At 32.7% G+C, this 13,534-nt stretch overlaps 1 protein-coding gene across 1 annotated transcript; it reads right to left on the bottom strand.

Moving 5' to 3' along the window:
* Window positions 1-5,379: 5,379 nt before the first annotated feature.
* LOC137837597 (BAHD acyltransferase DCR) lies at window positions 5,380-8,555 on the bottom strand. Its single transcript, XM_068646626.1, has 2 exons — window positions 7,959-8,555; window positions 5,380-6,579 (listed from the first exon to the last, which is right to left on the bottom strand). Exons 1-2 carry the CDS (start codon window positions 8,406-8,408, stop codon window positions 5,698-5,700), a joined length of 1,332 nt encoding a protein of 443 aa, XP_068502727.1. The 5' UTR covers window positions 8,409-8,555; the 3' UTR covers window positions 5,380-5,697.
* Between the last annotated feature and the right edge of the window lie 4,979 nt (window positions 8,556-13,534).

The raw sequence follows: 13,534 nt of genomic DNA, 5'->3' as shown, positions 1-13,534 counted from the left end.
AATTTTGTTAGAAAAACAACAAAATATTTTACAAAACAAATGATTGAAATTATTTTTTTGTTAAGGATTTTAAATAAAACAATATGTTGTTTTATCGAAATAACCGGTTGTTTCAATTTGATAGAAAAAGAAAAAATAAAGCAAAGCTTTTTCAAAACCTTTTGAAAACCACTAAGTGTCAAACAACCAGTTGTTTCAACAAATCAACTGGATTAAAAACTTTCTATAGACTCAAGACCTTCGAGTAACATTTTTTTCAACAAACTGATTTGAAAAACAACTGACTAAAATTTTACATCTTTTTAGAAAACACTTCTTTTTAAAAGAGATAAAGAATCAAATGAGCTTAGATCAATTAGAGGTGTGAATTAACAATTCAAAAACTACTAAACAACACACATAAATATAGTAGCCGGTTCTTCAAGTCTTCAAATCAAAATTGGAAGCATCAAAGCACCTTGTTCAACAATCTCCCCCTATTTCATGAAGACAAATCTTTGGTTTGTTTGTGTTTTAGGTTTTGAACTTAAGAGCTCATGCAAATGAATGTCTCTTGATAGTCAAGGAACTCTGCAAGATGCATACATTTGAACATTAGAAACATAAGGACTGACATTACTTTGGTTCGTTTTCCCTTGAGCAGTTATTCTTTGAACTCAATGTTTCTTGACCGCTAAGAATACCTGAAAAAGAAAGAATTCAAGAAGCAATGTTTGGTTCCTTTATGAATGGGAGTCCATAGTTATTAATTGGGACTTTAGAAACCTTAGGAACTTTAGGAACCCATTTCAAAAGACCTTTAGGAACATAAAACCTCATAATTCTTCAGAATTTAACAGTGTAACCCCTTTTTCATGTAGTAAACATAGATTTTAACCTGTTGTTTGGACAAATTAACATGTTATTTTTCAAAGAAATTGGAGAAAGGTTTTGAAAAAGGTTTGCTCTTGCTGTTTGGATTAAATCCCAGTCCAGCCTTTCCAAAAACACAATTTTGTGAAGCAAGAACAGTTTCAAGATTGGATTGACCTTTGGAAAACTTGTACACAATTTTTAAAAGATAGTGAAACTTATTTTTGAAAGGAATCGCAATTTTCACAAAAGCTTGAATCAACATACTTACAAGAAGAGTTTTGGTAAATCATTTCTAGGTTTTCAAAATCAGTTTTTGAATGACTTAACTTTTCTTCTAAGATCTTGATTCTATTTTCCAACCATTTGTTTAACCATTTCAATAGGTTATTCAATAGGGCCAGCCTATTAGCTTTCTCATGAGTTTCTTTGAAGGCATCAAGAAGTTGACTATAGTTTTCAAAATTCGCATAAGTGTTGGAACTTACACTACTAGTTTCTGAATCTTCATTTGCCATCAAATCCTAAGATGAACCGCTCTGATACCATTAAATGTAACACATAAAAAATACATCTAACTATTCCAATACAAGTTCTACATGTTTCTATACAAGCTTAGGGTTTTTCAAAACATTCCTGATATGTGATTAGGACTTATAAAAATACAAATATTTACAATTCATAGCTTAAAACAAGACTCTAAAGCCTTCCAGGCTCTCTTGTACCTGTATGATCATCTGCTCATGTACATAGTACCATCATCGCATTTCAAACACAACATGAAAAGTAAGGGTAAGCTAGCGAAAATAAAATTTTATAATATACACAATTCAATCAAAAGAGAAAACCAAATTACATGGATCAATTTCTCAATTATTCAATCTTCTTCAATTTTCAACGTAAAACAATCATATAGATCCTACATGGATATACACATCCAGAATATTCAACAAACAGAATAACAACTGACGCCTTCTGGAATACCCACATTAAGTAAGTCTTACAAGAGACTAACACCTGATCCAATTCCCAAAACTTAGATTACCAGCAAACCCAAGTCGTGAATCTCATATGTCACAATGTGCATGAACTCCCCCATCAATTTCTCACCACTTGATATCTTAGTCTATGTGACTTAGATCATCTGTGAAACTCGAAGATCTCTGTTACCACATAGGCATCAATTGATGCAATCCTAGCTTAAATTGCTATGAGTCTTTTGTTTTGTATTTTGGGGTGCAGAATTTGGTGGGATTGGGTGGCTAAAATGGGTGAAAGAAACTGTGAAGTATTGGTGTATGCAGAATGATAATGAAGCTTAAGAGAGGTTTGGCCAACTTCTAAGAGGTTCCTTACTAAAACACATAGAAATAAGGCTAACAAAGAGTGAGCTAAGAGACTAGTTAAGGCTGAAATTTTGGCAGCAATTCAATAGTCTATTCAAAACTAATTTACAAGGCGACTATCACTTGTATTTATAATGCTATGGACAGTCAAGAGCAAACTTTAACCCTAAAATCTCTCTACTAATAGAAGGACAAGTGACTCTCTCTAATTGGAGCAAATCATCAAAAATTAGAGGTTGACAAGTGTCCTCCTCTAATTGGAGAGAATCCTTTCCATTCCCATGAAGACAGATATCCTTTTGGCATTGGTGGAAATCCTTTCCATTAAGGATATGACATGTGGACATTCACGCCTTCCTTGCCACTCCATGTTTTCTATTTGCACTGTAGTAATTTATTTGTGCATCCTAGATGGTCTAGAGTTGCATTGGGTCCAAGGAGGCCCAATTGTAACTCTAGCTACACTTCTTTTTTCTATTTACACCCTACTCTAATTGGCCTAAAACATGACCCAAGAAAATGGCCCAAATACAAGCCCAAAATAAAGCATGTACTACTTTGTATAATGTTTATAAAACTAGATAAAAATGGAAGCGCAAACAACATTAATTCTCTCTAAGATGAAAGTCTTCTATGATCTTTTTATGCTTCCAATCTTCTTAGCCAAATGTTTCGAGGCTGGATGAGTTTTCATCATCAATACTTAATACACAAACAAACATTAGTCCATACATTATCCCAAATGTATGACTTCAATTCCATATAATTTTCATCATACAATATCATTCAAAACACAATCCACAACATTAAAAGTCTTTTTTTAACATAAAAAAAACACTAAAATACTAAACTATCAAAATATAATATTTCTACAAGTTTAAATAATATATAACAAACAAGATCTCTGCAAGATAAATTGAATATTGGGACCACGTCCCCTCCGCATCCAAATCTTAGGGTGCTACTAAAAATTGAAGTTAGCTTCCCTTATCTTAAATTCCTCATTCTGATGGAAATTTTACATCAAATAGGGGAACCACTCCAAAATTTAGGAAGCTAGAGCAAGTTATCCAAACATTACCAAATTGTAGTTTGAACTAAATCAAGTTGAGAGAAACACTTTTCTCAATTGACCTCACTAAGGTTGATAACTAAATCATAGAGATATAAACAGAGAATAAGAGATCTTTACAGTAAAAATGAATTTATTCTGTTTGAAAATTTGATCGAATAGAAATGTAGTCTGACTATTGGAGGGTGTGATTAGATTTGAAAATAGATAAGTTATAGGAGAAAAATTGAAAAGAGAAGAGAAATAGAAAAATGGGAAAAGAAAGCTTGGAGTGAGATAATGAAGAAAATGAAAAGGGGGACTCTATATGGTCTTACACCAAGTACAATTTAAACTTTTTTGCGCAATTTTTCGTACTAATAAAAGAGTATGAAGCGGCTAAAAGAAGTTTTGGAGATTTGTTTTCAAAATACCTAATTTGAGTATTTCTTTATTCATATATTTTTTTGCTGGTTGAAAAAAAAAAAAGGGTGCAAAGTACAAAGACAAAGACATGACATGTTTGAGATATATCTTACAATAGGCTACTGAAACTACCTATGATGAAAACTTATGCGTAAAAGTAACATAACATCTTCATAGATGAGTTCGCTACCCTTCACTTGCTCATTATGAGCACACATATATTATTCATAAATCCCAAAGAAAAATATTTTTTTCTTTTTTTTCTAATCAATAAACAAATTATTTAACTTTATTAAATAATCTTCTTTGACCGTCCATTAATGTACTTCTAATCAAATAATCTTTTTTTCCACTCATTTTTTTCCACTTCAACAAACAAAGCATTAAAGTTGTCTTGGTTTCAACTTGCTTGTTATTTAATCTGTCAGTACTTCTATACTCATCACACTTGTCACTCCAACAATCCAAATCTTTGCCACCATCTCAATCATCAACCACGTGAACAACCATTCCCCCATGGTCAAGCCATCCTCCACCAAATGTGATGCATGCTAAATTATTTATAATTTATGTAAATTTTTCCATCTTCTTTACATTTTCACAAGTATATACAATTGCAAGACTAACCCTAATTTCATTAGCTAGGTAGAATCCTTTAATAACTTAGATTCCCTAACACTACAAGGAAAATTCGTTTGAGATCTTTGCCAAGTTCTATTACAACTAATCATCATTTTGGATAAAATGGCACCATGTTTGGTTACTCAATCTACCATTCTCTCCCGAAAACCTAGAGTACTAGACCCTATACACGTGCCCATATTAATCATAGTTGCCTTCAACTTTCACTCTATCTAAATGTGTGGCTCATTATTGCCTACCTATTACGTTTTCATTCATAATGTAAGATAGCATTGTCCCTCCATAGTTTCTCTATATCGACCATCCACTATTTAAGGCATGACCCAATTTTCAATACCACTTCCCCCAATTGAAGAAACACATTTAATTCTTTCTCTAGCAAGATAGACAGAAAAGAGCTCAACTGATTATGATTCTCTTAAAAATGGAAACAATTTTTAAAAACAAAATAATTAATTACTGATTAAATTAAATACTATTTTATAGATTAAAATATTATTGATATTTAAATTACTTTCTAAATTTATAAATTAGTATCTAATTAGTTACCAGTAGATACTGAGTAGTTGAGAGTTAAAATTATAGTAGCTAATTAGATACTAATTTATAAATTTTATTAATAATAAAAATTATTTTTAATATTAATAATTTTTTTATTTTTTAAAATATTATCTAATTAATATATAATAATTAATTATTTTTTATCTCTAAAATTAATTTTTATTTAATAATTTTGTTGTAATTTTTTTTAATATAAACTTTTAACCACTAAAAAAAATATGAAGTGGTATCTATATACCTTATTCACATGTTCCTTGTCTTGAAAACAACCATTTTGCTTTCCTTTCTTGCCTTTTCGCCATTTCTTTTCCAAATAAATAGTTTTGTGTTATATATATATTTTCTTTATTACAAAAGTTATGCATATAGGTTAACCTTTATTAGAAGAGGAACTCAAACCTATATATATCAAGTAATGAAATTTGGATTTCAAACAGAAGATTGAAACACCATATGGAAATATCTTCTGTAAATTCTGGTTTATCAAAATCTAAAACACCATTTAATTAAAAAATTCCCCATAAAGGAAGTGTAAATAACTTATATATATATATTGCTAAAATTAAAACTCTCAGAATAATTCCTTTCACTTGTCATGTGACTACACGACATACATAGTTGAAAAGAAACATGAGTAGGTTGAAAATAAATGAAGAGCATAAAACCACAAACTAAAAACACTTGAAACCTAAAACAACAGAACATTAAATTAAACAGCATTCATGAATCACATCAGAATGCTTAATTGGACATTTTAGTCGCCCCTTCCAAAGTTGCTCATCTTCTACCCACTTTTTTCTTCAATGAACTTCTGCAACTTTATGCTTCCAAAAGAAACTCCTTGTCTTGTTCCAACCTCCCCATAGCCTCAGGCTCCAAGGTTAGTTCCACATCGATGCTCCTTCCTCCAATCTTCCCTGGATACAAATAAATCATCCCATCAAACTTGTTATTTGTTCCACTCCTCACATTCTCTGGCTTTCCCCACCCAAAATCAATGTCATAAACCTTGAACCTTGGGGAGCTTCCCACTGCCACACAATTCACCCCTGCATCTTTGAATTCAAAGATCTTGGGTGCACTTTCCCACTCCTTATTTCGTTCATCAATAGCTTTTGCATTGTGAGCTTCAATGGCCTTCTGCACCAATGAAGCTGCAAATTGCTGCGGATGGGCTGCTAAAAGTCCAGCCGCCGTAACGGTAAATATAGCCTGAATTAGGTTTCCGAAGTAACTCTCCGGCATAGGTGGGTCAACCCGCTTCCGGCAGTCGGCAAAGACGGTGAACACGGTGTAATCCTCCGGCTTCAGGTTACGTGCATGGCTTACATGGCGCCAAATATGGGAGGAAAGAGCCTGAAATGTTGAGAACGGTTTTGAGCCGTCCGATGGAGGGTTCTCGTTGACCGTTGACTTGATCTTGTCGATCTTTGACTCGGAGAATTTGAATATCCTTTCCCTGAGAGTGGGCTTTGCCTCGCCGTTGGAAGTTGGTTTTTCGTTGGGCTCCGGCAGTGAGAGGTCCAGCTTCACTCGCGTGTTCCGGGCCTTTGTCCGGTCCAGGAACGGTGGTGCTGACGTGGAGGGTGAGCCGCTGCAAAGCTCGGCCCATGAGGTCATGAATTGCCACGTGGCAGTCCCATCCAAGACCGCGTGGTTGAATGCTAGGCCCATTGCAAGCCCATCTTTCAGCTTCGTTAACTATGCATAAGCAAAAAAATCGAAATGAAAAAAAAAAAAAAAAAGGTATATATATATATATATATATGTATTATATTACACTGTGAGAGAGAGAGTAAATGTGATAGGTGATGAGTGGGGTGCAATATAATGGCATAACGTGGAGGTTTAAAGTGTTCAGATTAACACATACCATTGTCAAATAAATTGTCCACCTACACTTATAAATACTAGTGATACTTATTATATATAAAAAGATATTTAATTTCAACTGTTACATTGATTTTAGTTTGATTATGTGATTAGTCATAGTAATTAGAGGATGTGCAATGAATGGTTTTATAAGACTCTAAATTATAGGTTTCACAAGTTTTTTTTTTTTCAATCGTGAAACTTTGTAAGACCCATATATATTTTTTTAATCTTTTTATTTGCAGTTCATTTTTATTTTATTTTAAGTATTTTAAACTTGAATCCTGTTTCATCAGAATGTTCCAATAATTTGTTTTATAATAACTTGAAGCATATTTATTAGGACAGTTATCAGATGCCAAGTTTGCGTAAACTTTATCTTCATCTGAGCCACACTCAAAGGAACATCATTATAGTTTTGAGTTGAATCAATTCATTGTTATAAAGATATGAATTGAAATGTGATATGATGAAATATGATTTTGGAAATTTAGCAATTGAATGATGTTGATTTTGAGTGGACCAAAATTTAGTGCTGAACTGTTAAATAGTTATTTGTGGTTGACAAAATGAGACGCGCAAAGTGGTGGCAGTGATTTGATGCTTTACCTATATTCTTTTGTTGGAAACAGAAAGTTATATTTATAATTTTATACAACTTCTAACCTCTTATAGGAGTGATTCAAAAGGGTGGTGGGCTCAGTTTGCCCTGGATCTGATAAAATATAGCAGAAAAACATCCATTCACCCAGTCTCATTCATCTAATAATTTCAAAGTTTTTGTATACCTACATGCTTTGATTCAAATAGAAGCTACAAAAGAGAAAAGATCAAAAAGAGGGGTGTTTTCATGACATAAACTAAAATGTTCCATAATAATTCATCTTCTTTTTTTCTTAGGAGAAAAACAAGCAAAGAAAAAGGGTAAAAAGAAACATAGAAATGGCTAGTGGGGTTCATATAAGGCAGCCATCCAATTAGATCTGATACAAATTGGTAAAACTTTGTTTTCATTGTTTCCTGCAACCCCTTTTATGACTGTTAGTTATCACTATGCAATGTCATTAACTTCCACAAAAAAAGCTTTGAACTTCGAGTTGAAAAGTTGACCCTTTTGGCTAAAACTAGCTTCCAAGATTATAAATGCTAATTGACTGATCAACAACATAATTAACCAAATCAACATGCATTGAAGAAAGTAAAATTACCTGAACTGCCAGCAAGGGTCTATGCATGCCTTCCAAGTTTAAGATACCTGTATAAGGTATGAGCTCCTTCAGATTGCTGCTACTTTCAGCCACAGTTAGTTGATCCACAGCAATCTCATCAGCAACAGCTTCAACAACCTCCACACCAACCATGTCATCATCATACTCAACCCTAAACACCCCATCTTCATCTTTCCCTAACTTTCCAGCTAGTTGATGGAACTCCTTCAGGACTACACCAAGTCCAAGTTTCAGCTTCTGAACCATGCCCTCAAAGTCTTCCCCTTTGTAAAACAGTAGCTTCTGGTTGTAGTAGAAGGCCAAGTAGGGAAGATCAAAAGTGACCAACTGGTACTCTTTCCTCCCAATTTTCTCCTCAGGTTGCACATGGCTCTTGTTAGTGATTTTCAGGTTGAGAGACTCTTCCTTCTTCACCACCTCACCAGCCATTTTTCTTTTCTTGAGAAACTGTTTGGTGGAAGAAAAATGTGAATTGATAGTGTTGGTTTGATGTGAGAGCAGTGCTGTGTGTTTGGATGAATATTAATATAGAGCAGTGTTGTTGGGAAGCATTTATGGAATTCATGAGAGCGGTTGTGACCAATTAATAACGCTTATTGGGTTAGTAGATTGGTAGGAAGTAATTATAGATGCAGAAATGTTTGGTAACATCACAAAACTCATACTCAAAACCTATATTTTGTACTAATCTCTTAGATTCTCTTCAATATTATTATAAATAATTGAGAACACTCAAAGAGTTCCTTAATCTATATATGACTATATGTTGGATAAAAATATAATACTTTTCATATAAAATTATTAATCGTTCAAGCCAATACTTATTAAAAAAATATTAATGTACCAATTATTAATTATGATAATATTTTTTTTCACTAATATGGTTGCAAAATGAGTATTAGTTTTTTTATAAGGTGAATTAACCATTTAGTTTTGATTTGAAAGAAAATTAGTATTTAGTTAAGATTCTAATAAACAAAATCATTTAATGCTTTTTTATATTTAAAATGAAAAATATTGTGAAATAATTAATAAAATTTAATACGTAACTAATACAAATTTAGCATCTACCTTTAACATTAAGTATATGATGTTTTAAGTGGAAGAGACCTACGACCCAAATTTATTTCATACAAAATAGTTTATCATAGACAATTATTTTAACATATTTTTGAAAATAAAATATTCAGTTTGACCCTTTTCAGAAGTGGTCGTATCTATTGTTAGTTTTTTTATTATTTTTTTGTCAGGGGATTTATTACTAGACTAAATACTTAAATAAATCACCTTGAAATTTGTGTGCCTCTACGGTGAACTTTGGAAGACTGGATGTTTATGTCGTTACCTAACCTACATTCTTAATTTGGTGCGTTTGTAAAAAATAAATAATATTTTGTATAAATTAATAATTTATATATATCAAACAATAATTTAATATTAATAATAAATCATGTTCTTATGGAGAATGAATTTTCTTTCTTCGTTTTTCAAACTATTTTATTGAGTGGTGGAACACCTCAAGGAGATTTTTCGATAGTGAAGTCAATAAAAATATATGTGAATTTGTAAGTGAGTAATTGAATAAGAGATTAGATCTATTTCATAAAGTTCAATAAAATGATTACTTTATCATAACCGTTAGGTCACGTTTTTCTTATGTGTGTCATATCATTTTGGGTACTTGGCAGTTAAAATTGAACTGTAAATAATGTGGACGGTTAATGTCGAGCTATGAGGTGAACGACCATAACTACTAGCTGTTCTTGTTCACTAACGTCTACTTAATATATTTATTACAATAAATATATAATAAATACCTATATTTTGGGTATTGGGTAGTACATAAGTCCCCAAGTTTGGAAGCCGAGTACACAATTTTCGAGTTTTATGAGAAAACATTAAGGTGTTCAACTCGATATGAGGGAGCATAAGCTTGTCCAACTTTGGGAGTGTTTAACTTATACTTTGGCTGGAAAACAGAATCAAGTCTATGGAAGAAGAGTTGGGAAAAACAAAAGATTTTGAAAACCTTGATTTGATTTACAAAAACTCATCTTGCAGTTGTGAGTCAAAAGTTTGTGAAAATTGTGAAAATCTTGAAAGAAAGATTCACTATCTTTTGAAAATCTTGGACAAACTTACAACTGGAAAATCTAACATTGAAGATGTTCTTGCATCTCAAAATTGTGTTTTTGGAAAAGCAGGTTTAGATTTTATCCTCAAAGCAAAGGAAATGGGATTTCAAAACTTTTTTCAACTGTACCAGAAAAACAATCGGTTAAAAGGTCGATTCAACCGGTTGTTACATGCTTCTATTGCATGATGAAAGGTCATTCAGTTAGGTTCTGCAGGTTTCAAAAATATTTTGTTCCTAAAGGAATCTTTAAATGGATTACTAGATGTTTTGATGGTTCCAAAGACAAGTGTAACACAAAGGGTCCCAAGTTTTTTAAGGGATCAAACCTTTTGATTTAACAAGTTATGTTTTGCAAATTTTTGACTTTACTTGAAGGGTCATAAAGAACAGGATCTTAAGAAGATTTGTGTACAAGTCAAAGCCTTGTCCTGATTATATGATCTGCTTACATTTGTGTAACTGTAATCTGAGGATAATTTTCTTGTTCTTCTCTTTTGAAACATTGACTCTTAAATCCAATTCAATGACTGTTCTCTATGCCTGGATTATAATTAGCTTGTATTTTTTCTATGCTTTATACAAAATCGTGTGCATCATAAACCTTGATGTTTGGATATAACATGGCTGTTTGAAAATCTGATTTTCTCAAAACTTTTCATCAGGGTAGAATTTCAACCGATTGTTTCTTCGAAACAATCGATTGTTTTCTCTCTGTCAGCAATGGGCAAATTTGTTTTTAATTTCTAAATCATTATTTGTAATTCTGTTCAAACCTAGTGATATTTGTGGTTAATATTGTATTAATTATATGTTTGAATACAATTTACCTCTACGATAACTGCTCTTTATGAATCAGATTCCTCCTAATCTTGGAAATTAAATCTGCTTTTAAAGTTTGGTCAAATCAACATGTGAGTATCTGTACTTTCTGTTTGACTGAAAAAAAAACAACTTTATGGTTCAAATTTGATTCGTTTTTCTGTTTTGAAAACAACCCACATAATGCCAATTTTGACTGAGGGTTATGGCTATATAAGTAATGCAATTAGTTGTTGTATTACACACAAACAACCTGTTGTTCTTATTTTTTCTCTGCTATAAGTTTTCTCTACAGTGTGCTAAAGTTCCTTTCTAAATTGAGATATGGCCAGAACTCCTCCATCTGCTAAAAGGATGAAAACCAGGGCTGTTAGAAGTGGTGGGAAGCTTGAAGGATGGTTCTCTAGAGAATCATAATTGATTGACAAATACCTACATGAAACTAGTAGGAAAAGTGTGAATACACCCAAGCTTGTTTCCTTTACATGGATGAAACAACAAAATCTGAATACTGTGAGAAGCCTACTCAAGAACAAAGGCTGAAACATTTTCTTGAGCCCATTGGAAACATTTATCCAGATTTGGTGAAGATATTTTATACTAACCTTCAATTCAATGGTGACTCACTTGTTTCTCATGTGAAAGGTGTATATATGGTCATCACAAATGATGTATGGGCTGTTGTGGCTGGATTGAAATTCTCTAGAGTGAGAATCAACAGAGGCAATCTAGGGGTTGTTGAAGAGTTAAAAAAAATGCAGTTATACAAAAGTTGCCTCAAGAATCCCCTCTCCAAAGTGAGAAATTTTTCTATTGGAGGGTTAAAGCTTGATGAAAGGCTCATAGCCTTCATTGTGTCATGGATCATCACACCAAGAGGGAGCAATCACTCCACTCTTTTTGAGGAAGACCTTCTGCTGATCTATTGCATCATGAAGTGAAGATCAATTGGATCCACACCATCAAGAAGCATATGCAAAAATCCATGAGGTTAAGTGACTTCCACTACCCCTATGCAATTTTAATCTCTAAATTTCTTCACTATTTTGAAGTGGATATAAAAGGGGAGCTAGCTGAAATTATCAAGCCCTCAAATGAGATTAACAGTGGATCCCTAAGCAAAATGAGATTTACTAAAATTGGTGGGAGATGGGTGAGCAAAGATGGTGATCAAGTTGGCCGAAGTGGAACCAATGATGGTGATGAACCTGAAGATGCAACAACTCAAGAAGAACCTGCTGCTGAGACTCAAGAGGTTGGTCACAATGATGCTTACATGGGAGAAAGGATGACCACAATGTCTCCTTTTGAAAGATTGATCGCATGGACACATTTGCTAAGAATCAAAGGAATCTCCATGATTTGTGAGTCAAAGTTCAATCATATGGATTCACGTTTTTCAAGTCTGGATGAACAGATAGAACAGGTTCAGAATCAGATTATGGAACTACAATTTGAAAGGGAGAACAATCATTCTTTTTAATTTTCTAGTTTAAATTCCTCAACAATATTTTTTTTCTTTTATGCTGCTTTTTAATCCTTCCTTTTGTCTATTTGATAAGACAAATAGGGGGAGAAGTATTGGGTTCTGTAATGTTCTTATTACCTGCACTTATTAATGCTTTGAACATTGTTGTTATAACTGTTTAACTAGTTTAAATTTGAATTTTTAAAACTGTTAAAACTCAGATACAAAATTTCAACCGGTTATTCATACGAAATAACCGATTGTTTATCTGTCTTTGCACCTTTGTATGTTGACTGGTTTCTCATCTGATTTAGCTGAAGTTCCTCTCTGGAAATCACCTAGTGGGAATTGGTTTCTGGTGCTTATTTGATTGAAATGGATTACCCTGTGTTTCTATGTTTGCTCATGAATACAGGTTATACAGATTCTAAACAAGAACATTCCAAAAAGCATCCCAAGGATTTGTCTCCATCAAATAGGGGGAGATTTTTAAGCATGGGAGCTTTGATGTTTCAAATCCAAGATGAAGCTTGAAGTTATGCTGCTTTTGGTTTGGGTTTAGATTAAAATGTTTAGAATCTATGTAAAGATCAGTTCTTAATCCTTGCACAAATCTTTCCCAATCAGTTTTAAAAAGCAAAGTGTTTTTCCAAAGCAAAGGGAAAAACAACCAGTTGAATTATCAGTATAATTGGTTGTTTGACACTTAGCTGGCTTAAAGGTTTTGAAACTATTTTTTACTTGGTTATGTAACTTCCTAACCAATTCAACTGGTTAAATCGTGGTTTCAACAGGTTGATTGTGTGTTTTCATAAGAGTTTTTTTTTTAAAACCTGTTTTAACTATTTTGAATGTGATAAAAACTGTTTTAGCTCATTAAATGCTGCCTTAAACGGCTAGTTTTCAAGTGCTATAAATATAGCCTTTCTTTCAAATCAAAGTACACAAGTTTTTTATACAAATTTGAGATAAAAGAGAGATTGAGATTTGTTTTTGAAAGAAGTTTTCAAAATATTTGCAAGATTGTTGTTAAAGCTTTCCACTGGTACAAAATCTTATCATAGGGCTTCCTGGTTTGTGTATCTCAGGTGTTTTCTATCCCTTTCAAGATTCTTGTAATTGTACTTTCAT

This window comes from Phaseolus vulgaris, chromosome 4 (genome assembly GCF_000499845.2).
Source record: "Phaseolus vulgaris cultivar G19833 chromosome 4, P. vulgaris v2.0, whole genome shotgun sequence".
Classification (NCBI taxonomy): domain Eukaryota; kingdom Viridiplantae; phylum Streptophyta; class Magnoliopsida; order Fabales; family Fabaceae; genus Phaseolus; species Phaseolus vulgaris.
Note: the sequence above shows the minus strand (reverse complement) of the source record. Positions and strands in the feature narration are given on the sequence as shown.